Genomic DNA, 26,287 nt, shown 5'->3' with positions numbered 1-26,287 from the left:
CACTGGCAAAATAATTTCAGTTTTACAAAAAAAAAAAAAAAAACAAAAACAACCCAAAACAAACCCAAACAAACCAAAACACCAAGGAACAGTATAAAATCTACCTTGAGCAAGTAGGAAAGCCATGGACATGGCCCCAAACAAAACACATCCCTACGGTTTCAAGGGAATCTACAAACTGTTCCTGAGCTGCTTCACCACATCACTTACATCATGCTTACCTTCAGTGTGTGTATCAGTATGTACAAATAAGATGCTTCCATTTTAGAAGAAAAATTACTTCATATTAGTTTGTGCCATACTAGACTGTGGGAAGTCAGAATATAGAATATAAAAAGAATATAGAAAGCTCTTCCTTTGGATATTTTTTTTATCTATCAAGTGCATATGCTGAAATTCTTCTATCTGTCTTCTGTTAATAAATACATCAGAAGCCAGGAATGCCTAAAAGGAGACAGGGTTTTAACAACCAGCAAACATAAATGCCCTTCAGGATATTCCTGCCCCTGCCTGCCTAGGATTTCGACATGTTTCTAAAGCAGTGAAGGTCTTGTTACTTACCCTGATTACCTGCAGAGTCTACTTCACAACAAGGTTTCATACACACCATCCAATTTATAATTCAGAATTCGAAATTCCAGCTAGAAACTGTTGTTTGGAAGGAAGAAAGAAGGACAAGGACCGTGCTACATTATGTTCTGACCTTCAGATGATATCTGGAGGCAATTTATATAATATTTATCTATTTGGTTATCTTAAAGACTGCACTCAGTAGCCTGATCTCTCAAAATCCATTTGTTTTTTTTTCATTTCAGCACCAGTTGTGTTGTTCTGGGTGGTTTAACAGTACTAAAAAACATCCCAGGCATACTTACAAAGTAAAATTAAAAGCTTAAGTCAAGCAGTATCCCCACAGCATACCACCTATCATCATCTCCTTGCAGCACTTCAGCCCAGCACATGTCTCAATCCTTTTAAAATGGGCAGAATACACTGGATTCCAAAAACTACCTCAACAGCCTGGTCAGACACATCAGAGCACCTTTGCTACTTTAAGTCACACAGACAACAAAATTAATTGTTGGCTGCTCTCCAGATGGCAAAGTTAATGGAGGGTATATACGAGGAAAGTCATCAATAGTAGAGTGTAAATTCAAGTTTTAAAGCAAAAGCCTCTGAGAGTGTATTTTCATTAGCACCCCATGCTAAGCCTTATCTCCAGAGTCAAGATCAAAAGTGCCTACACAGGCCCTCACCAGAAATGTCTTAGCTTCATAATTCATTCTCTGCACAAGAAGTTCCTTGACTTTAGCTACAGAATGTATGCAAACAGATGGCTTATGCTGCCAGGAATGTGCTGAAGACTTGAAGAAATGTAAACCCAGAGGATCCAGAAGTTTCACTGGGTCCAAGGGAGAGGATAGAAGAGAGAAGGGTACACAAGGTCACTCACATATCACACCTTCTGAAATAAGAACACAAGAAAGCAACACAGATTTCCTTAGCATTACCTCTGATTCATGAAATAGAGGCTAGAAAAGAAAGTGTTTCTTGCTCAGAAGTAACTATCATGAAGGTCAGTGTGTAAGACTTGCAGGTGGAAGATACCCACCAACATTAAGCAGGTTATGAACCTGTATTGCTTAACCAGTAAAAGATGATATGAGAAACTGGTGAGGGTTGGGCTTTAAACGAGAAGAAAAAAACAAAACTAAAGCAGATAGCTTTGCCTTTTTGTTTTAAAACAGGAGACTGGGAAAAAAAAGGAAAAAAAAACCCAACAAACAAAAAACAACAAAACAACCAAACACTGCAAGATAAATTAACTCAGGAGTAAGGGAGAAAGGGAGAAAGGGCACAGCAACCCTATGGCCCTACAGCTCTCATCAGCTGTAAACCCACTTCCACAGCAGAACTCTGTGCTCCAGGTTTAAAAAAAGCAATATGCAGGCAAACAGAATTTGGAAAACATTTTCTCATCTGAAGCTCTTGGTAACTTCTGGAATCTGAATGTGCTGGACGATATTTAGAATTATTTTACATAGGAGAAAATCTCATTTTTTTCACCAGCCAGTGTTGGCAGCCTTAGGCCCGTGCCCACTGGATTGCTAAGGGAGCAGAAGCTCCCAGAAGCACAGGGCATCCTCTTCCACCCAACAGCTGCACCTGCAGCACACCTCCCACCAACAAATAGGGCTTTTTAAAATAAAATTTTGACAGATGATGAATGCATTCTTGGTTGTGACAAGCTGAATATCACCCGAAAGTGCAATCCTCCATTATTTTCATTAGAGTTTCCCTCCTGCTTGCTTCTAATAGTTCCTTAACACTCCTAAAAAGGTTATTTAGTCTAATGGCAAAGACTCACAAGCACAGAATTTGACTGCTGCTTAATGCTATTTAAAATGACAAGCATATTATAGCAGACCACAACTCATTATCTTCACACAGTACGTGTATTTTGCCATCAACAAGATTAGAATGAGTACAATGCCTGGAAAGGCATACTCAAAACAATAATCTAAAAAAGCAGCTGTCTCAGAGGCCACAAAATGCATTAGGGATCTAAATTCATTAGCTCTCACTTCTGCACATGAACACGAGCATCCTGACTGGATCTGACTGGGAAGCAGCTTTCCTCCTGCCTCCTCCTGCCTCCCCCCACAACATGTTCCAGGCACAAGGGGCACCTCTTCCCTGGAAATTAAAACAGGAAAAGAGAAGACCCCACTCTTCTCCTCATCCTCTAACTGGTCTACTTAACAGGTAATGGACCCAAGGCCCTGCTCCCCATAGACTAAAGGTATTCAAGCTCCTGCCTCATACAGGGAGCCCTCCTGATCAGTTAACATTTGAATTTGCTTGGGGCATTTTTCTCTCCTTCCTTTTGAAGCCAGTTCTGGTTCACCCAAAAATGAATGTTTGCCCGGGACAGAGGTAAAACAAATCAGAAAGTCTGAGCCTGATGCCTAAGAGTTGGCAACAAGTTCTTGTCTCTTTATGTTGTTTTTTGGGGTGTTGCATTATCTTTTTTTAACCTTAAAGTCATTTTAGTTTAAGAAAAAAAACAAAAAGTACAAGCTAGGGAGTAGAGACCAATATTCCAGTCTCCCTACTCCCAGGTCACTGCAGTTCAATGATTGATGCAGTACCAGAGAAGCTCCTACATCCTGCATTATTGAAGTAAAACCACTGTGCAGCCAATATAAACACTGGAGGTCCTCCTAGCTGGACTATGTCAGATTTTGATGCTAGAAGATGTGCATCTAACTGTGCTAAACTTATGCAGAACTAGATTTGAGGTCTCCCAGTTCTTGGATGAATGCTTGAATAAGCACAAGTATATACCAAACATACTTGAAGAAGAACATGCTGTAACTTCAGCTTTTGGTTTTGAATCAATCAAGTGGACAGATGTGCTTGATGTACAGTGCCTTGATTCAGACACTTCAGCTCCAGAGCAAACCATGAATTCAAGCTGCTCCCTGCTTTTGCCAGTGGGTCATTTTAGGCAAATATACTCAAAACACATTTTGTAAACTGAATTTCAGTGATGCTTAATCCTACTTCTTGATTCACATTTTCCTAACTTTAAAACAATGTACAAGTTGGAAACTACTACTGTTTTTTTCCTGGGTCTTACCTCTGGTTCACTCCATGGCAAAGTAGGGCTAAATTGTTGTAAGAGTTGGTAAACCCAACTAAAGTCCATATTCGATTCAAGTTAGTGTATTAAATTTCAGTTTAAGCTAAGGAAAGCTCTTTGTGAATCTTTATAACAGCCTTGACATAACTTGTGGGTTTGTAAATGAAAAGACTCCCAGGGAAAAAAAAAATCTCCCACCCTAATTCTCTTTCCTAATGAAGGATGGATTGGTACGTGTACTTAATATCAATATTTTAAGGATAATATTGGCTGCCTTATGCTTAATAGCTTTGCTGATGCTTTTGTAAATCAATTATTCCTTAATCATAGCCCTCCCTTTCCTCCTGCAGGACCTAGGGATGAAATCATGCAGAATAAATTATGTAGGCAAGTCCTCACTGAAAAAATAAAATGGCAAAGAAAAAACCATAAAGTCTCATTCCCACCCCTCTCAAAAAAACCTGAAGTTTCAGACAAACAGAAAGTATAAAATTTAATCTTGTGGGTTTTAAGTTATTTCTCTTATTCACCCTGGAGAAGGAAAAGTATGACTTTAAACTCTTGAAAAACCTGCAGTATATTTCAATACAGACCTCGGAAGACAGAGATTTAGAGTGATAGAGACTAACAGCAAAAATCTTTTTTGTTGTAGCTGTTTTGTTCCAGGAAAGGTCTGGGACCTTGGATCAGCTGAAAGTTGCCCATTCAAAAGGAAAAAAATTAATATACTCTACATGTTTAATGGCAGTCATGTGCTCAAACACATCATTACTCTGCAAGAACTGAAAGACAAACAAAATGACACAACCCCCCCACCAAAACAAATAAACCTCACTATTGACAACTTAATACTACCCACTGTGAGAGCTCTATCTATAGACTGTACTTGTATTCTTATGCACAAAATACATAATCCATATTCCCTAACTACTCCTAAACACCCTGATGAAAACAAGAAAGAAATGAAGAGGCTGTACACATCTGCTGAGTGTATTTGAAATCCCACATTTATCTCAACTGCTGTGAGGGGGAAAGAAAGAGAAACACTCACACTGTAGCAATATTTCCAATTTCAGGTTTTGAATTATTTGCTGTCTATTATTATTTTTGCCCCATACAGCTTTTGTAGCAAATAATCATGTGTAAATTGAGGAAACAATATCCAGAATTAAGACTGATTATGTCCTGTGATGTACATGGTTAACTGTAATAACAGCAAAGTGCACACTAATTGGTAAAGAAACTGCACAAATGAAGCAGCCCACTTACTTCTAGGAGGTCTCTGTATTCCTTTTTATTTTTTACTATCACGTAGACAGACATCTCCATGACAATGGAAATAGCACTAGAATCATTGACTAAAATATATAAAAAGCAGAGAGTGAAGTGATCGTGGTCACAAAAAACGATTACTGTGTAATTTCTACAGCAACACGTGGTCAATGCTGTGAGCAAATACTTATTTTCAAGTGATTAAAGTGAGAATAATTTCCCCCCTTACTTGTGGGGGGAAAAAAAACATGAAAAAAATGGAGATCATTCAGTTGTGTGAGCAGAGATCAGAAAGCACATTACATTTTTAGCAACCACCTAAGATGTGTTATGGCAAAAGCAGATGAAATAGCACTGAAGTGCAAAACAATTGACTGAATAAATCATCTACAGCCTTTAACTTCTTTGGCCCTTACTGAAACATACTTAACCTAGTATATCAAGAAAGAGCAGCTAAAGAAAAACACCTTTATGCACAAGGTGACAACTCATTTTTCACTTTATAAAGAAAAGCCTTACACTTGGGTTATTATTTGACATTGAGGCTTATGACATCACTGAACTGAAAGCCTTCTGAAACACAGAGCACAACCTTCCTGTATTTCTTTATACTACCTAATTAAAAATAAACAAGATAACAAATTTTGGCAAAATAGTTTTCTTTCTTCAGCTGAAAATGTACAAAAGCATTTATTTGCCAGAGATGCAGAGGGGTGTGTGTACCAACAGCTCAGCATAACGTTTCCTTCAAAGAAAATTAGCATTGATTAACATCAGGAGAAGTCTGAATTATTCCAAGCAGACAGGCAGTGATTGCACGGGCTAATGGCTGGGGCTCTCTTTGCAAAGAATGATTTCTAAATATGCTGTAAATTGCTAAAAGAGGGACTTCAACCTGAATTTATCACTTGCCAGAATAGCAGCTCGCACTCCTGCAACACATTTTTCAACTCTTGTTTTTCAGTGAGCTGTAGCTGTAAGATCACCTGATATAGGAAAATCAGACTTGGACTAAAAATATATTGTCATTACCTTGCATAAAGCAAAGAAGTTTTAATTCTGAAAGAGGTGGCCAGCATATTCTAGCAAACAACATTTACAACCAGCACTTGAAAATCCCTTGTTTTACACATTGTTACAAAAACCAATTTGCAGTTGGATTATGAGAAAAGAAAATATTGATTGCTTAAAGAATACTACGTGGACCAATAGACTCAGGCTTTACTACTAGAGAGTCAGAACCTAGAAACTGTCAGAACCCAGGCAGCAAAAGCAAACACCCTATAATCAAAGGTTAAAAAATACTATGTTGACTATGTAAATGCACCATCAGAATGGTCATGCCCAAGAAATGCATTCATCTTTCCTGAGGATAAAGTTCTAGAGAAAAAACAAAACAAAACAAAACAAGATTTTACTATTTTCTTGTTTCATCATGTTATACTTTCATCACTATTTGCAAGAGTTAAAATCAGTAGAATCAAAACCTCTCAGGAGCAGTTTGGAGACCTGGACATGTAGAAAGTGAACATTATATATCAAGTCAGAAAGCAGTTAATATGAAAAACAGGAACACAACTCCAACCAATATTTTCTTAGAGGGCTGGCAGCAAACTGTCAGATGCATGTGTGACCTCAAAACAACCTTTTGCCAGATGCCTCTTTAGCCTCTTACAATTACATCAACTTCTAAAAAGTCTGGTAAATTTTACCATTTTCCTCCTTTGGTTATGCAAACTAAGAAGATGTGCTTTAAAAAGCAGATTGCAAATTTTTGGTTCTGTGCATTTTATCTGCTTTAAAGCCCTCAAATAAAGCTCTCTAATACAGCATCACATACTAATTTTTTCACCCTAAAACCAACACTGCTGTACAAGTTAAACAAAAAGTCTTCAGCTTCTTTCTTTTATCCTCCCTGAAGCCAGTATTCAAAACCAGGTAACTGTCTGAGACAGCTGAGAGTCACAAGGCCAAGACAATATTTAGCCAAATACTATTTTAATACTATTTTATATATATAATACTATTTAATACTATTTACCATTGTTAAGTAAATAACCTTTTCTTTTTCATAAAATGTATGTTACACATCTTATATTGCAATCAACAGAAGCCAGCACAGTTGTTCATATTATTCAGATTAAAAATAGCCTGTATGCTAACTTTTTGAGAGGCATTTCTGCAAATTTAAAAATAATCAAATTCATAGCACAAAATCTCTGTGAATGTATTTCAGGGGCTCAAGCCTTAAAAAGATTTAAAAAAAAAATGTTACCAAATTAAAAGTAAGTAGGTCATGTACACTAAAGTGCCAAAAGTACTAACATCTGATTTGTGGCCAAGAGAACTATTTCAAAAAGCTAGAAGTGTACAAGTAAATGAAGAATTGCACAGTCCTTTGTCAACAAAAACATGCTTTGATGAGGCACTAAAAAGAAAGATTGCCTGTGCTGTAGAGGATCTGAGAAAAAAAAAATTCCTTTAAGAAATATATCTCCTTATAGAGCAAAACAATGAATTTCAGTTGTTCTGTAACCCAGTTCCTTTAATCTGCATAAGAGATGCTGACTGAGTTCACTCAACCAAATCACTACTGGCTTTCAGAATACAATCAACACATGCTTTTCAACAGTATTAATATAGCATGAAGCTTGTGCTCCTAATTATTCATGTTTTTGCATTCTGTTTTTTCCCCCTGCTGTAAAATATGCAAATTTACTTCTTTGTGTTATTTAGGTCCCACATGGGCCTCAACAGATCTGTTCGGAAGGATTTACAAGCCAACATCTAGATACATGCTGTCAACATTTCAAGCTTCATTATTTTTATTAGGTTGGAATGCCGGTCTAGGTTTGATATTAGGCTTTAAAAAGCTTTTTATAAATCTCTTGAAAAACCAGAGACTAGTAAAATAGTGTACTGATAATTACTACTACTCCACTTCGTGTGTGTTTGTGTCTGCCTGAAGGGGAGAGAGAGAAAGCCCTGAACTCTGGAATAGCAGAGAAATCCCCATCTAGTGGTACTATTGAAAAACGCAGTTTGTTTTCCTGCAACATCAGTACCCAGGAGGATTTAGTTTGACTTCATCACTGAATGAAGTGAGAGCCATTACCTCCTGATGCGACCAAGGATCGGTAACAGGAGAGGGCTGTTTCTTCTTTCCCCTTCCTTTTCAGTCAGCTCTGTAGAATTCAGCGCCCAAATGAGCTACTAACAATTTGTAAGTATAAAAACCATAAAGCAGCACCTCAAGAAACAGGTTACTTAACCCTGTAACTTCTTGTGCATTGAAAGTGTTTCCTTACAGTGCCACTGGCATGGATCGGGTATTCTTTAGATAAAAAGATTTACCCGAATCTCAGATTATTACAAAGTTAGTGTTAAATATTTTTAGACTTTAACAACATAATGAAATAGCAGCTTGGCTATTTAAAAACTGCCAAGATTGGCAATACCTACACAAGCACTTTCTGCTGTATAAAAAATATGTAACACAAGCCCATTGATGCAGAAAGGACATTGAGACGCTGCTTTTTTCCAACTGGCACAAAGCCTTGTGCATTTCTTTAATGTAATAGTAGATTTTAAAACACTGCAGCAGCCTAACCTTCCTTACTAACACCACTAAAAGCTCCTTAAATATTAATGAAAAAACAATGTAGAGATTCACAGGAATCCACTACACATTACTACTGACTCCTAGAAAACAAACAGCAGCAATAACACAAGATTCTACAGATCTCTTGACACTTTTAGTCTCTGAGACTAAAACATTGCCTCATACCACAGAGAGGAAAAACAAAAAAAGGATTTGAGTTGCAGTAATAAACTAGTATGGGTGTAGTCCTTTGATCTGGGGGGGGATTAGTATATTAAATTTCCCATTCATAACATACTCAATCCTGAAGATTTTAAATTTGCAGCTTTCTCTCACAAGCAAACATTTTGAAAGAGTTCTTCAAAATACATGCAGAGGTCTGTATTACTGAGATTAATATGGAAACAATAAGGATAATGTTGTAAAACCCTTTTATATTGTGGGTAAAGTGAGGGTGTCCTCTTAATTCAAATATGCAGTTTGTCCAATTCTTCCTTCCACCATAAAAAGTACCCCAAAACCAATCTGCAACCAGAAGTTCATGGCAAAACAGAAACGGGGAAGGAACAATTTTAGGTAAAATTGTTCTTCAGAAAACCAGAAGATTTCCACAACTGAAGACTGACTTATATTGATAATTTTATTTTTCTACCTCTTCTGTACAGAATACTTCCTGATTTGTTAAGGAGGTTATTTTGCAATGTAACTGCAGGTAACAAAGAGAAACATGCAACTGGCTGTAAATCATACTTTTCCAGTCTCATAGCTGAGGATGTTCCTGCCTACAGATAAGGATGATCCATACAAAGGAATTATAGCACTGAATGAACTCAGTAATATATATACTGAACACATCAGAGGAAGGTTCAAGTATCTCATTTAAGATGAAGACAAAGTTTGAATGCCTTGCAGAGATTAGCTTAAAATAGTCATACCTGACCAAAGTTCTGATATATGAATATGTGCTATTAATTTCATCTAATACCAGTTCTACTTTCTTAATAAGAAAGAAATGTTTGCCTTATACAGTATTTCAATTAACAGGATGAAAGACACCTCATTGTCTGTGAGGTTTAAGATGCTGTTACAAGCCTGACACCTATTAATTCTGTGGATCTACTTCTTTTCAGACATCAGCATTGAAACAGAAGGTACATGTTGGTTAATTTAGCAGATCCAAGACTCAGTTAAATACTGAAAATCCTTCTCTTTATTGGGAAAGAAGTTCAAAACACTTAAAGTCTGATATCTAAGGCTATTTATGTTTTCTCCAGAGGAAAAAACCAGCCAAACCATGCTTGCTTCAGTTGTGAGAAGTGAAAAAATAGGTGTTAATCCAAATTTTACTTGCTAGTTCTAAATGGCATCCAAGGATCCAGTAAAAAGACAGCAGGGAAAAGGGAGGTTTACAGAGCAGGAGTACATCTTAAAATTCCTTCCAACCCTACTCACCTTGGCCAAAACCTCCCAGTTGTCTCTGACAGTGACTTCAGTCTGACAAGAACTGAGTGCCTGTCCTTGAAAATCTGAAAAACTACAGCAAAATCCCTGAATTTCAGAAAACAGTCTTTGGGAGACAGATGAATGTTTCCCATACATTAACAGAAATGCTCCCTACCACCTTTTAGAGATCTGCACCTGAGGCTGAGAGTAGAGCTCTGAAATAATAGCCATTGGTGAGTATTGAAAACCCATGTTAATTTTCATCTAAATAAATCAAACAGGAAGCTGTACTAAAGTCAAGGAAGAGACATAAGTTAAATATGTATACTAACCAAGTTTACCAGCACCAGCAATACAGCTGCTTCTCCAAGCCATTTACTCCATTCAAGTTTATGACACACAAAGATCCCTGAGAGAAAACAATCAAAAACTTACTCCTAAATCCATGAAACAGACTGGTCTTTGTAACACGAGTTAGAAGTACATAAAGTAGACTTCATCTGGGGTATGGTCAAAATCTCAGATCAAGTGCTCCTCAGAGGATTGTGTGGCCAACTGTGTGGATGCTGAGAGACATCCCAAGCATCCTGGCTGTCCAGCCCCAGGCACTGCCACCAGGCTCAGCAGCCCCTACCCCAGCCCCAGGGCTTTGGTTGTGCCCATGGGACATGGTGCACCCTGAGTATCTGCATAAGTGTCTGGGCAAAGAGCTACAGAAGACTCACCTCAGCTTCTCAGCTTTTGCCCAAACCACCCTGCAGGGATGCCTGTACCTGCCCTTTACCCTGATCACCCCAACCTCCTAATGTGGGGGGTCTTGGCCTCAAATCTGCTTTGTCCCTGCAGACTCATCTGGCAGTCACTGGGCTCTCAGCTTACCCTGGTCACCATCACCAGACCTGCTCTGTGTTCATTGTTCAGAAAGTGTGGGACCACATCCCTCATCAGTGAGGTCTCTGCCTGAGCCCCTGGCCTCCTGGCACCCTCCCTTGGCTGCAGGCTCACCAGTCTGGTGGAGACACCAGCACTGACTTGAGACTCCAAATTTTTCTGTTAAAGTAACTAGGACACTGCACATTAGCATCCAAAAATAAACCTGAAAACAAACTTAACATTTAGTAGTATTGTAAAGAGGGCACAGAGAACAATAATATGTGATAAATTATTTTTATTTTTTTCCAAATATGAGGGTGACGACACAGGAGCACAGGAGGCACAGGCTGCCCAGAGAAACTGTGTTCAAAGTCAGGTTGGACAGGGCTTCAAATGACATGATACACGGTCCCTGCCCATGGAAGGCAGGTTGGACTAGATCTTGGTCCCTTAAAACCCAAACCATTCTATGATCCAATGACATGTCAGTTGACTTCAAGCAAAAAACATTCACCATCCACCCAGTGAAATCATCAGCACCACGTAGATGCTTGTAGAGTTTCTGACCTTGCCAAACACACATGGGAAACAGCATTGCTGTCTTGGTTCTGTTTCAGTTCCTGAGCTTAGACTGAGATTAGGACTACCAGTGCATGCATCTTTGAGATCTGATGGGAGATTTTTAGCTGTAGGCCAAACTGAAATGCTAGAACTAACTTGTCATCTCTGTGGCTAGCAACAGTAAGAATAGATGGTAGGCTGGGTTTGATTTTATAACACAAAGGTCACAAAACATGAGAAAATCCTTAAGAACTCTTCAAAATCCCCAAACTAACTGAAAACATACTTGTTTTCTGAATCCTGCTATCCAAAATGTTAACTTTAAAAACAATTTGTGATGATCGGGCAACCCTCTGAAACATTTTTCCATATTTCTACAATTGACTCACTCATCAAAACCAATTTCATGTGTTACGTGTTTCATAAGCCTCTTTTCCCTTTTCAGAATAATAGTTCTGCTTTTTACAGAAAAAACACCACTGTTACAGCTCCCGCTACAGAGAGGATCACCAGTATCTGGAAAATAAGTGAACTGGTAGATAGATGTAAAAATGCTTTAGTCCTCAGTAGAAAATTACATTTTCTTACTATTTTCTTACTATTTATTTTGTAGAGACTGAATTACACCCCTGCACTCAGCGCTGGTGAGGCCACACCTCGAGTCCTGTATCCAGTTCTGGGCCCCTCAGTTCAGGAAGGATATCGAGGTCCTGGAGCGGGTCCAAAGGAGGGCAACCAGGCTGGTGAAGGGACTCCAGCACAAGTCCTATGAGGAAAGGCTGAGGGAGCTGGGGCTGTTCAGTCTGGAGAAGAGGCAGCTCAGGGGAGACCTCAATACTCTCTACAACTCCCTGAAAGGAGGTTGGAGCCAGGTGGGGGTTGGTCTCTTTTGCCAGACGACTTTCAACAAGACAAGAGGGCATGGTCTTAAGTTGTGCCAGGGGAGGTTTAGGTTAGATATTAGAAAGAATTTCTTTACAGAGAGGGTGATCAGGCATTGGAATGGGCTGCCCAGGGAAGTAGTGGATTCTCCATCCCTGGAGATATTTAGGAAGAGACTGGATGTGGCACTCAGTGCCATGGTCTGGTAACTGCAGCGGTAGTGGGGCAAGGGTTGGACTTGATGATCTCTGAGGTCCCTTCCAACCCAGCCAATTCTATGATTCTATGATTATTTTTTTCTTGACTTCCACACATGCAGTATTTTTCCCAAAAGCTGAAGTAGAGAATTTCTTTGAGCTACTAGCAGAATTGTATTTGTAGAATTGTATTTGTTCCTGACTGTGTTTTCATGAGTCTTCTTTCTACAAAATTATAATAGACATTCAGATAATACATAGCTATTCAGATACAAATGCACTGATATTTTATAAGCAAAAGTAGATTTTACATGTTGCAATATATAACAGAACATGGAAGGTTATTAAAAAATAGAAAACAAAAACATTATCCTCAAGATTTCACAGGGTTGATAGCTGTGGTGGAGCTTCCTCAATAATGTGATGAACCTTCTTCCCCTTTTTTCACATTCAGATGATACAAGGATATAGAAAGAAATTAAAATAATTAAACGTTGTTTGGCAGCTCACAATTAGCTACATTTTCATTAAGATGCCAGCTACTCTCACTACATTAGTGAATAGATTTCTTCCATAGTTTAATGGATGTGGCACTTGACTCTTTCTTGCTAAGTAGCAGTCAGGCTCCCAGTAATACTCCTGTCTGCCCTTAACAGTGGTGCACAGTATGAACAGTCTTGAAAGGGATTTGTGACAGACAGACTCTACTGACCACAACAGTGGAAACCAGAAACAAGAAGACCCTGAGGATATATTTTTGTCCTTCTTTCTCCAGGAAAGAAAAGCAGAGGACTCACTCCTCTATTCAGAGAGTAACAGCAAACTAGGTTTTTGTTCTTACATGCTTTCAATGAAAGACTAGGTTTAGGAACCAACTTAAAACATAAGAAATTAAATTCTCACTCCCTTCAAGAGTGTTCCCTGCCTACAGCAGGACTCACACTAATGGTCCTATAATCCTACTGAGATTTGGTAAAAGCATTTAGTTCTGGTATTCTGGAATATCTTAAAGCTAAGTTTAAAAAAGCTTAAGTAATAAAAAAGCAGATAGCAAAATAGCTAGGTGTTGTTTTTATGGGTTTTATGGGGTTTTTTGCCACTGTTCCTAGAAAACAAAAACTTCTAGATAAGTATCTACTTCAGTGCTGACCTGTAATTGTGCAACTGCATCTGTCTAGCAAGACAGGAATCTGCTCTGCTCCACTGACAAGGTTGGCAGCAATTCTTTTGCCCAGTGAAAGTCAGTTAAGATGACCTTAGTCCATTTCATTGCAGTTCACTAAATTAACTTCTGTCTGAGCAAAAAATAAAAATAAATAGAAATAAAATAATATTAATGCAAAATTTATAGTCCTTAAGTTTGTATTTAACTGATTAATTTAATATGAATTCAAATGAACAAAGCCACTAACAGCATTTCAGGAAAAAAAGAATGAAGCTAAAAGGAATACTTAATGGGGGCCTATAAGTAAGACAGGGACAAACTTTTTAGCAGGGCCTGTTGCCAAAGGACAAAGGGGTAATGGTTTTGAACAAGGAGAGGGCAGGAATTTTTTACAAGGAGGGTGGTCTCATTGAAGATCTCCCTGCTCATTGCAGGGTAATTGGATCAGATGACCTTTAAAGGTCCTTTCCAACCTAAACCATTCTATGATTCCATAAATGCAGAAGTAGAACCAGCATTGTGGGACATGAGCAATGTCTGGGCACAGAACTCTCTGCCTATTATTCCCTGCCTAATTTGTAACTCTGAATGATCTCCGGACATTTTTAGGATGACGGTGTCTCCTTTGACTCTTCCACAATGCCAGCCCTGGACTGATTTGCAGTAGCCATCAAAACCAGTGCAAATGATCAAAATCTAGTGGAAGACAACCTCTAAACATGACAGCAGAGACACAGAGGTGAAACCAGATCTAACAACTGGGGATATTTGTTTTAATGGAGAACTATTACAAAGAAAAAAAGTAAGGTCTCCTCAGAGTTCATTCTAATAGTTCATACTGTTAGCTTTTTATAATCTGAAGGCTTTCATGACTTGAAAATGCTCAATAAGAAGTCACAGTTAACTAGAGGAACACCATAATATTCCTGACAATAAGTCAGTAAATCAGAGCAGCAGAATCTGAATAATGATGATGAATGTACAAGGAGTACATTGTACTCTCTTGTACAAGGAGAAAAACATAAATTTTCAAAAGAGGAAAAAGGATCAGCTACAGACAAATTCTTTATCTACTGAATGCTTGAGCCAGCCTACAAGGCTGTGAAAGAACTTGATTAAAGCTGTGAATTTAGCCAGTTTGCAGGAAAATCTTCCTTCACAAAAATTAAGAACTCTGAACATTTTTTATCATGGCCTTTCCTTACGTTTCATTTGGTCTAAGCATCTTGAAGAAATGTTTACATTTCAAAGATGATAAGAATCACTTTATACAAAAGCACCACTTACCCACAATAACAAATCCATCTGCTTCTCTCTCTGGCACTGTAACCTTCTTTGAATCTTGATTTTTTCGGAAAAAGCTGAACATTGCCTCTTTTTTTTTTTTTTTTTGTCTTCTAAGTTGCTATCTAAAATGCAGATAAAACACAATAAATAAATATAAGAGAATAGAATTTAGTGCAAGAAGTTCACACCATGTCAAAGGCCACATATGTGGTATTACACCTTAATGTTAATTACCAGGTTGGAAATATAATGGATTTCTATGACAGAGAACCTTGCTGAGGTAGCAGTTGACTTCAATAAGAAAGGATAGAAGGCTTTTCTATAGTTATGGAGGAGAACCATTAAAAAAACAGCTTCAACCTTTCTGAAATACAGTGAAAGAAGGAAATTCCCTTCAGCATTTATCTAGCACGTTTCCATATTTTTCTGATACTTCAAATTGTTGTTTCACAAACCTTCTCATCAGAGTTAATTCTAAAGCACCTAAACTTTGAAGCCCAAGCCACAATCCCATAGAACAGGCAGCTCTATAATGCAGAAAAATACTTGAATGAAGCAAACTGTACTGATTTTCAATCTTGAGTATCTGTGCATCAATTAAAAAGACCAACCCACCCCCCCCTATAATATTAGCATAGTAGCTCTTTTCATTTTTCAAGTTTGCAGTCTCAGAGACAGCTTAACACTTGGGAGTATTTGATTAACAGTTACCACTGATTCCCTTAGAAGAAACTGTAACAAAATCATTTGTTGCAATTTTTTTCATAACAATAATTCATTAAAAAAAACAATCTTCTGAAATAGCTACAAGCTCAGAGTTCTGGACAGCCTGAAATGAACAAGGACACCAGCAGGAAAGGATTATGCTCAGTATCTCTTCTCTCTCAAGATGGAAAGATTACATAGATGGAATTCTGACAGCTTAAAAAGGACTAAATGATATTAAAAAAACCCATGAGCATCAGCCAAGATAGGCAGATAGAAACCACCATGGATACATCATGATGCATTCTTCTAAGCAAGTTCTCTATTCTAAACTTGAAGATATAGACTCAAGGAAGTTTCTCCCAAGAAAAGCTATAAGAAGAAGTCTATAAGGAAGCATCCCTCTTTTGAGGAGCAACCAACAGAACTACACAAACCATTTATTCATAAATTCAGCTTATTAAGAGGACTATACCACCACCTCCTTCCTATAAATGGCATCACTGAACTCGGCAAGTGAGAGCCTCTCCAGCCTCCTCCCTCAACAGCAGCTCTGTCAGCAGCACTGAACAGTGAGAAGAGGAAAGGGCCACCACAGCAGCAGTCACCTCCTGGAAGTGTGGTCACCTTCAGTCCCCAAGGGCTGAATTCAAACCACTGGAAAACACCAACCTATGGAGCAGCTGTTGGCCTGGCTGAAACACGCTGCGTGCTGAAGGCAGAGAGGAAGGTTTAAAGAAAGGTACATGAAGCTCTTTGCCACAAAAATACCAATATAAAAGTTGGGAAAAGTGGAACAATGTAGTTTCAAGTTTGAAGTAGAGTTTGAGGAGCAGAATCCTGATTGACTTTGTAGACACCAACATTTAAAGAAGGGACTGACAGACTGATAGCAATGTCTGATATACATCTCCAAAAGAGGAGTCCAAGCCTAGAGAAAAGACACGTACAGTGCCAAGTTTTCATAACATTATTTTACACTAATTGAACAAAGAAGCAACTTTAGAAAGTGGGAAAGCAAGGAGAGTGCTACCATGTAGTGTTTGGATTTAAAATATAAATAAAAATCCTTCACATCACAGACATTCATGGTACCATAAGCAAAGACTTCTTTTTCCCTAGCTACTAACCTGTAGCAATTAACTGCACAACCAGCACTGACTCCTCACCAGATCACCAGAACTGCCTTACCTTCTGCTGTTACAAGCAACAGAAAACCCTTCCATACTTCAGATGACAGAAAATCCTATATGAAGTTTAAACACTGGCTTTCAGGAAGAGTATATAGAAAGAACATGGCAAAAGCAGCAATGATTCAAACCGTGGGCTGGCACATCAGGCTTAAAAGACTGAGTCCTCTTGTAGGCTGGTCAGCTACTGCCAGCTTATGCTGTGGCAATGCAGTTTCTAGCAGCCACACATACTACACTAGAGTACACAAGCACAGAACAAACCATCCAGTCCTAGGTATGCAGTATCTTTTTTTTTAAAAAAAAAAAAAAGGTTACTTATCTGTTCATTATTCCTTTTTGCTTGTTCTCCTACCAGACCATGTAAAATACATCTAATTCCAGTTCTGAGAAGGTTATACAGTAGAAACTCCTAATTACCTCATTTATTTGTTACCTTCCCCCACACCCAGGCTCAACACATGGCGCCAGCAGCATATTCCTTTTTCAGCCCTTAGGGAATAAGTGTTCTCCTGCTACCAATTAAGGTTGTCAGTCCCATAGCTCAAGAGGTAAAAACCTGTGCTGTAATGCTCAAGAGTCAGGTTTCTGCTCCGATGATGTATGAAGGAGAGGCAGTTGTGGAACAGTTTAAAATGCAATTTTACCTTTATCCGAAGTACACACCAAGAAGAAGGAAAATCAACTTGATGTATAAAATCTTACAGCTAGTTTTGGTAAAGGGCCAGATTCCAGTCAGCCACTTCAGGTGCTAGAGCTACAGTTGCTCCAGTCACTGTTTTTATCTTTGAGATCTCCATTACTGTAGTGTTCAGCTCTGTCACATAGCATTCCCCTTCCCCTCTTTCTTGAACAAAATCAGTATATATATATATATATATATATATGCCAAAAAAGAGCTGTATAGGAAACCATGCATTTGTTGTCTTATAAATCCTGAATATTTAACACACCTAAATGTCACTGCTTAAAGAACAACAAAATTCATCTTTCTTACAGCCACGAGGCTTGATCTTTACTTTGTAGCTTTCAAGTTTCTGAAGTAGCTTTAACTTAATTCCACCACCACTGGTATTTCTCAAACAGAAAACAAAACAAAATCCCACCCAGCCTTTAGCTTGAAGTAGAAAACAAGCAAAGAAAATGAAAGAAAACTAAAGTTTGTATGCTGCTAAAACCACTGGTCTGACAATAAGAGAATATTATCATTAGTGATTGTGAATGTTGGGGAGGTAGTAAGGAATCCATGCTAAGAAATCACACAAATGTGGTTAGTGAAGCTGTTTCTCTCTGGGTCTTCACCCCTTAGTAAACGAAATTTGTGCTTGTGTACCTCAGGTCTGCGTAACCAATGTGGGGGAAGGAGCTCACCAACTACTACTCGTAGTATTTAGTACCTTCACCAAACACGATATTAAGCTCTACATATTGAAGAATGACTAAAAAGATATAGGAGGGGCATAGAAACAGAAAGTAGAGCTGAATATAGCAGAGCACAGGTAAAGGAAAAGCTGTAGACAGGGCTGGGACATTTGTGATATTTGGTCTCTGAAGAATTTTATCAACTGTAGTACTTCAAAAGTAAACATAAATCTCTCCAGCAATGGGAAAAGCAACCACTAAATTTTGGAATTACGTGTTAAAAACAGAACAAAGCCCCTGTCCAACAAAAAACCACAGAGTTGAATGGAAACACTCGTGTTCTTAAAGATAAGAACACAGCTGAAGCACTTGCAGAATCAAGCTGGAGTTTTACTACTTGCCGATAAGATGAGATTCCAGTTAATGAAAACTGAGAACAGTTTCTGCACCATTTTCATTTCAGAGTGAAAAATGAAATCTGAAGTCTGTGGACCAGGATGCATGGTCACACAAACTAGAGAAAAAAGCACTTAGTTGTGTTTGGGTTTTTTTTAAAGCTGTCAGCACAAATCACAGAAAATACACCCACCATTCAGAGATAGTACCACGTTCCTGCAGTAATTTCTCCTATATAGCACAGTGCTTTTCCCTTCCAGATGGGATTAATTTTATTTCTATAGGAGACCTGAAATTGAATTCACTGCCTAAAGATAAAAATCTCCCTTGGTTGCAATTCCCTTCTCCTCATGTTTCCCTCTCACCAAAAAGTGAACACAATTTTTTTCTTTCTCCAGTCTCAATTGCTGGTAGTTAAAAATAATGCTTTTGGCACCACTTCAGTCATTAGCAAAGAATAAACAGCAAACTAAAGCAATTTTGCGAGGCTGAAAAAAATAATTTGTTTTTCTGTGAGGCTCTGAGAGCATAGGTGGGTTTGGACAAAGATGAGTTACAGAGCTGCACAAAGGGGTTAATTTATTCCTTCTGCATTTTGTCAGTCTCCTTTGAGAAGAACTATGGGTGACCTTTGAGCCAAACCAATACATTACATACAATACAATTTTTCTATACATTGAAGGTCCTAGCATGTTTAGCATTACTTTTCAGCTTTTTCTTGCATGGTCACAAGTGGCAAAGGGAGAAAGGTAATTTAATATTAAAACCACCGAAGATGTAGACTAAGATAAAGAGAGGCTACCCAGGAATACAGCAAAGCACTGCCAGTAATTAGATAAAGGATGAAATTAGGTCAAAACAAGATACAACACTGACCTTAAAAAAAGAACCAGAGTAATTTCACTTCTAGCAGTTTAAGCTATGTCATCTATGAAAGGAGAAAACAGAGAGCATCAGAGCAATTCTCTCTCCCTTTTTAGCATCTGCTATGATTCACCAATAAAGCAGCAATCAGAGAAAGAACAAGATGTTTACAGCCCTGTACAACCCTGCTTATGACATGAAAACAACCAAGAATTAGAATATGCATGTCAAAAAGATTTCCCCGCGACACCAAAAGGAACAGTTTAAAAGCTTTTGGCCTAGTCTAAGTTACCATTTGAAGAATAAAGAGAAAATATGACAAATAATTTCTTTTATCTGACTTAACATTAGTTGTATTCCTTTAGTTTGTGCTTCTTGAAAGCAGAAGGAATTAAGTGTCAAGAGAAACACGAATACAAAGAAAGGATATACACATAAGACTAGCAAAGCCTTTTTTACTTACATAGGATGTGAATATTGATTTTTAAAGTTTTCATAAATGTAAGTGAATCAGAAAAGCCAAGAACCATGCAACCCAAATTACAACAGTGTAAAAACACTCAAAGATGCAGGATCACAAAAAAGCAACCACAATCGAGTCTGACAATGGAAGTATAGATGACAAAGATGAAGCCAGGGGTTCAGTAACAGTACTCAAAGCAATGCCAGCATTCAAAATCCTGAAGATAAAAAATTCTGAAATAATAATATATGTGCTTATTAGATGCAGCACTCAATAGGTTGAAACCTACTTCTTTTCCTGCAAGCAGTTGTGGTTTTGACTGCAAACCTTAGACACCAGCTAAGCATAATGCAGACATATATTTGTAACAACATAATACCAAGTGTGTTCATAACAACTGGCTCTTAAGGTGTCAGACAAATAACCCTAGAGAAGCAGGCTTGCTGCATCTTGCTCCAATCGTTACCTTTAGGAGATCTCTCCTTTAAAAATCTTGGGAGATATCCTAAGGAGATGAGTACATTCTCTAGCAAATAAACCACTGAAAAGGTGAATGACACAGTGACACTTAAGAGATGACAAGCAGCTACACTGCATCGAAGATACAACCCCACAGCATTCTTCTTCCTGACAAGATGCTGGTTCTGCAGAGCTGCAGAGATTTGCTTCCATGCCCAGCCATCACAACACCAACCCAGCCAACTAGCAAAACCTGCTTTGTGCTGGTTAGCAAGCTGAACTAACCCACAGCTAGTTAGAAGAGACAGGCAGCACACAGGGAGTGTTGGGATCACTCTTTTAGCCTGGAGTAGATATTCTTCTAAAACACAAGTCCTGGAAATGGAAAGGAAATCATGGAATGGCTGCAATTCAGAGACTATCTTGTCCAATCCCCTGCTTAAACGTGGTACTCTAGATCTGACTGCCCAGGTACTAGGTCCAGACAGCTTTTGAATATCTCCAAGAATGGAGACCCCACAACCTCCCTAGGAAACCTGTGCCACTACTCGCTCACTCTCACAGTGAACAAAGTGTTTCCTGATGTCCAGGGGGAACCTCCTGTGTTTCAGTTTGTGCCTGTTGTCTCTGGTCCTGTCACTGAGTAACACTGTCTCTGTCACTCCAGTACACCCACATCTCTCTTGCACTCAGAACTTGGACCCAACACTCCAGATGCAGCCTCAGGGGTGCTGAGCTAAGGGAAAGGATCACCTGCCTCATCCTGCTGGCAACACTCCATCTAATGCTGGCCAGGATACCATCAGCGGCCACCTTCACTGTAAGGGCAATGGGAATGAACCTCTGCACCCAAGGGACACTTGGGAAGAACACATGGAAAAAGGCAAAGCACGTAGCAAGAGCACCATATCCAGACAGGACCCCTGTCTCACATCCATCAGTAGCTCTCTCCCTGAGGACAGAGTGTAAGCTCTTCAATGGTGACATGAAACTAAACTAACAGAAAACAACACAACAGAACAAATAAATAGTTCAGTTTCAAGCTGATCACCTAGTCCAATTGCCAGGAGGCAGAAGTAACTAAAGGTCCTCCAGGGCCACCTAAAATTTAAAACATGTTGGCCAAATAAACACTTTAGGAAGTGTTTTAACGCCCAGGAAGCTCATTTCAGTGTCTGACCCCCCCCTCACAGCAAACAAATGTCCTCATGTCCACTCTAAACCCCTCCCTGGAGCAGCTTCGAACCATTCCTCTGCTGTACAGGTAGCAGGGAGATCAGCACCTCCTCTCCGCTTCCCCTCCTCAGAAATCTGTGTTGTAGATGTAACACTGAAAGCTCTACCGCCGCTCAGCCGCCTCCTCCCCAAACCAAGCAGCCCGAACCTAACCACGGTGGGTAAAACAAGAGAGGGGCAAGGCACGGGTAACGGGAGTGCTCGGCTTGGGCAGCGGTGACCTGAGGGGAGGAAAACGCCAGGGGAGGGGGGAAAATGAGGCGATTTAAGAGAAAAGGACTAAGCGACAGGGTTGGAAGGGCTCGGCTGAGCCGCGGCGCAGGCACCCACCCCGCTGTCACCCACCGCCCCATCCCGACGCCAACTCCGCCACTCACCGGCCTCCGCCTCCGCTTCCGGGTCGCGTCAGGAGAAGGGGAAGTCCCGCCCCGCATGTCCCGTTCCTCTTCCCCCCCGTTCTTCCTCCCTCCCTCCCCAAAAGGAAAATAAAAAAATTAAAAAATAAATAAATAAGTCCCTTCGTTGCCAAGGGTAACGGCGCTCCTCCCCTCTGCAAAGGGCGGGAAATCGCGCCGCCATGGGGGACATCCATGAGGTGCCGCGGCAGCGCATCGCCACCGCCCACCTGGCGCAGAACATCGGGCAGCCCGTCTGCTTCGTGGGCCGCATCGAGAAGGTCCGTGAGCTGTTGGCTGCTGCCCTTTGGGTCGAGCCTCTCGGGAGGGGAGCGGTGGGGATGGGTATGGGGAAGGAGCCGTCCTTCTGGCCCTGGATAAGGCCTTGCCCGAGCAGGGTGTGCTCCTGGCTGGGGGGACTTCGGGCGGGAGGGAGCGGGGGGAATGTCGCCTGGCATGGGTCGGCATGGAGGAGGATGGCCGGCGGGTCCGGTCGGGCCGGGGCTGGGTGGGGAGACGGCCCTAAGGGCCGGGTCTGTCGGGAGAAATCCCGCTGCGCAGTTGTGGTGGGTCTGTCGGGAGAAAATCGCTGCGCAGTAGTGGTTGAGGCACCTAAAGCTGTGGTGGCAGCAGCTGCCCTCCGAGCAGCCTGACCTGCTCTCCTCTGCAGATCCATCCTAGCGGGAAGCTCTTCGTGCTCTCGGATGGAGAAGGGAAACACACAACGGTGGAGCTGAACGAACCTGTAAGTTAAGGAATACTTTGGAAAATTTTGGCGTTACCCCTTGTAGAGCACGGGGTTTTTGTACGTTCTGCAACCTGTGCATGCCTTGCAGGGATTGTTCTCAGTCAGGAAAAAAAAAAAAGAAACCTGGTTTCTCCCATATCCACGTGTTTGGATATACTAATATCTTCCAGCTAACTTGCAGTCTTTTGATAAATGAACCGTTTTGGTCTTCAACAGTTTTCAGCTGGTGATAAGAGAAAGAATTATTTCCTTGTCAGATATCCCCGTTCGACTGTTTTGTCTTAACTCTTTTTCACAGTGTAACTTTCCTGTATTCGTTCTGTTTCCTTTCAGTTTTTCCTCCCTTACGTTACTGCCCTTATATGCCTAACAATGTTTTGTGAAGATAGTCCAAAAAATATTATATTCTGGAGTCTTTTGGGTTGACGTTTCTCTAAACTATTTAGAACACTTAGCATTTCAATAGATGCCATAGTTAGCTTGAAGCATTTTTTTTCCAAATAATGTAGTAATTTGAGCAGTTAATGCAGTGGGTCTGAGACATTCTGATAAATACATTCGAGTAAATAATGCACAGAAATACTGCTTTCTTACCATGTGCCACTATGGAATTACACACTGGCTTTTTTTTTTTTTTTTTTTTTAATAAAAAAATTTGTCATCAAAGGATTATTTTCACTGTGATGGCAAATGCTCTTGCTTAACTAACCATGTGTGTAGTCTTTCCATCTTTTTGTCTGAATGAGTTGCTAAATGCTGAGAAATTATTCCAGGAGAAATAATTGGACAGGAGGATACTCCCTGAATTTCAAGTCAGGAGTCTCACCTTACTGGTGAAAAATGCAATTTAATCTTGTAAAGAATTTTGTCTTGTGAAGCTTGCTGACTTCACAACTGTGAGAAAATGTCGTTCCTGCAAGTTCTGCCCCTACCTCTTTATTAAGCTCATTAAAAGGCTTCCTGTCTTGAGTTGTTACATCTTCAGATGTCAGCATATGACCAACAATTCCACAACTTTCCAGAACTGAGTAAACAGTCAAATTTCATAAAAACATAGCTGCAGTGTTAGGCAGTGTGCAACATGTAGTGTTACATAAGGGAGGAGAAACTGGTGCGTACAGAAAGAAACCAGGCTAGGTTCACTTCTCTGGTTTGTCTGATTAAACTCAGGAACTTCTAGATTTCCCAACCAAAATGCTTTCTAACCTTTTCCCTCCTTCATTTGCTTGTGTGTAGTTCATCCTTTCAACAGAGAAAGCCAGAATTGTGGGGAGGAGATGGAACCTATTGCTGTGTTCCAAGAAACTTGCTCTATAGTTAAGTGAGTTAGATAAAGAAAAACATTACTGAAGTAGTACTGCACTCTTAAAATTAGTATCTTAAAGAAAGAAAACATGTTCAAGGCATATGATTTGGGAGTAAAATAAAATTTTAACCATTTTTTCCCCCATTGCTCAACCAAAGGCCTGTTATTAGCAGTGTCTTTGTCTCTGAACAATTACTTACATATAACTTAAGAAATAATTTCTGATTATACCTCTTGAATCCGGAATAGTGGAACTGCTTTCTGGCATGTGTGATCCCTCCTTAGCTCTTACAGAGTTCTGTTCATTTTATCAGGTATGAATGCACTATATTAAAAATATGGATCCTTCTGCTCATTTTATTCTAGATGACTTGCTGTTCAGTAGTTAAATTACATCATTTTATACACTTAGAAACTGGTATGTTCTTTCCATTGCTTTGTGTGTGTGTATTTTAGTACTGAACTGGCTGTTAGAAATCCAAGTGTCTCAATGTTTTTGTGGGGTTTTTTGTTAGGGGGAGAGGGACAGGGATGTTCAGTAGTACTGTTTTGTGTGACATGGAGTAAAATCTGTTGTCATGAAGTGACTGTCAGTTATGAAGAGTTCCTGGCTTAAGTACTCTGCAGTTGAAACAGCAGCTAATTTAGTGATACTGCTTTCATATTTGATGTTTTCTAGCTAGATGAAGAGCTCTCAGGAGTTGTTGAAGTAGTGGGAAGAGTAACAAATCAGGCAACCATCATGTGCATGTCATATGTCCAGTTCAGAGAAGACAAAAGTCCATTTGGTAAGTAAGAATAGACATTATGACAAATCCGTTTTGTATTCTTAAGTCTTCTTCAAAAAAGGAGAGCTGCCCCATTGATTATTTTTTCTTGCAGACAAGGTCTTTCCTCAAGCTTCCAGATATTGAATAGAATGTAGAAATGGAGAGTTTCATGGGAAAAATTCAGTACAAAATATACTTTATTACTGCCAAACTGTAGGGACTGACTCAAAGCTGGAGACAGTCTAGATCATGGTCTGATTCTCCCATTCCCAGCCATGTGGTTCTTGCCTTGCACTGGATGATTGTGCACCTAGCAAGCCTAAAAAAACCCCTCCAGAATGCAAGGAGTGACAGCGTGCCTGCCCTAGGAAAACTGGATAGGATACGGGGCACTGGGAATGCTTTAAATTAAGCAGTGTTTTAATGTTCTCATTTGCTTGTGAGTGATTTAGCTTCTGCATCATAACCATTTTCTTTGTTGCCTTTCAGATCTGGAACTCTACAATGAAGCACTGAAAATTATTCATGAATTCCCTGAATACTTCCCATTCGGCACTGGGAGGAACAATTGATTTTTCTTAGTATATATTTAGAGCTCCATAGGGGACAGCAGTACCATGGCTTTCTTGCCTGACAGCATGGTAACAGTTGCATTTATTTCCAACAAATGTACTGTTATTTGTTTCAACAAATATGCTGTTTTATGTGCCACATATGGCCGGTGAAGAGTGCTATCTTTGACAATTTATGCAGCAAGAAGGAGAACACTTCTGTGGGTATCTCACTGTCTGTATAATGAGGAATATTCTTTTGCAAGACTGAACTTGCTAGAAAGTGAAATTTTTTTTTGGCATCTTGGTGGTAGAGGTTCTAGGAGACTTTATAGAAACCTTGTATGGTAAACATTTGGTGGGGTTTTAATGTAAAGACTTTTTTAAAAAATTTCATTTGCTATGATACAAATTTATGGAACATGGGGAGGTTATTTTGCATCTTGTAAATGATCTCTTCTCCAATTAAAAAGATCATACTAAATTTAACTATTTGTGTCATTATTACATATTAGAGTGTTCTTTTCAGTGATACAAGGTGACTCATGGGACTCTTAACTACAAGTACCAGGATTCAGCCAAAATGTCATAATGATTTTAACTACATAGACTTCCACACCATTCCCAGTTTTGCTATTATCCAGTATATTTGAAGCATGTAGCAAAATGCTTCCATCACTTAATGTAGCAGAATCAAAGTAAAATAAAACTTTGAAAATATTCTCTGTGAATTAATAACTAAATTTTTTCTAAGTATTTTTTGAAAAACTTGTTTATAGCAATGTTCAATAACCTTTCATACTAAGAAGTTTTAGGTTTAATTGTTAAGAGTTAGTGCTGTGTTAAGATTGCTGGCTTTATGCTATTTATAGCCACCTCCATTTTATGTCAAGGAGTTTCTTTGTTTTAAAGACT

At 39.4% G+C, this 26,287-nt stretch overlaps 2 protein-coding genes across 2 annotated transcripts in view; one reads left to right on the top strand and one right to left on the bottom strand.

The window, feature by feature from the left end:
- Nucleotides 1-21,942, bottom strand: part of UMAD1 (UBAP1-MVB12-associated (UMA) domain containing 1) — a 77,624-nt gene extending 55,682 nt beyond the window's left edge. The window contains exons 1-2 of the mRNA XM_030444215.1: nt 21,751-21,942; nt 14,928-15,045 (exon numbers count right to left, since the gene is read on the bottom strand). Coding sequence (XP_030300075.1) covers nt 14,928-15,009 — 82 coding nt within the window. The 5' untranslated portion in view covers nt 15,010-15,045; nt 21,751-21,942. The remainder of the gene's footprint in view (nt 1-14,927; nt 15,046-21,750) is intronic.
- Nucleotides 21,943-22,027: 85 nt separating this feature from the next.
- RPA3 (replication protein A3) lies at nt 22,028-25,851 on the top strand. The gene is made up of 4 exons (XM_008494165.2): nt 22,028-22,278; nt 22,668-22,742; nt 24,731-24,839; nt 25,311-25,851. The coding sequence occupies exons 1-4, from the start codon at nt 22,180-22,182 to the stop codon at nt 25,391-25,393; spliced, it is 366 nt and encodes a 121-aa protein (XP_008492387.1). The 5' UTR covers nt 22,028-22,179; the 3' UTR covers nt 25,394-25,851.
- Nucleotides 25,852-26,287: the final 436 nt, after the last annotated feature.

The sequence above is a fragment of the Calypte anna genome, chromosome 2 (genome assembly GCF_003957555.1).
Source record: "Calypte anna isolate BGI_N300 chromosome 2, bCalAnn1_v1.p, whole genome shotgun sequence".
Classification (NCBI taxonomy): Eukaryota; Metazoa; Chordata; class Aves; order Apodiformes; family Trochilidae; genus Calypte; species Calypte anna.
Note: the sequence above shows the minus strand (reverse complement) of the source record. Positions and strands in the feature narration are given on the sequence as shown.

Coding starts and splice junctions, on each gene's coding strand:
- RPA3 (XM_008494165.2), top strand. CDS start 22,180: ATGGGGGACATCCATGAGGTGCCGCGGCAGCGCATCGCCACCGCCCAC. Junction 22,743..24,730: donor CGGTGGAGCTGAACGAACCT/GTAAGTTAAGGA, acceptor GATGTTTTCTAG/CTAGATGAAGAGCTCTCAGG. Junction 24,840..25,310: donor AGAAGACAAAAGTCCATTTG/GTAAGTAAGAAT, acceptor GTTGCCTTTCAG/ATCTGGAACTCTACAATGAA.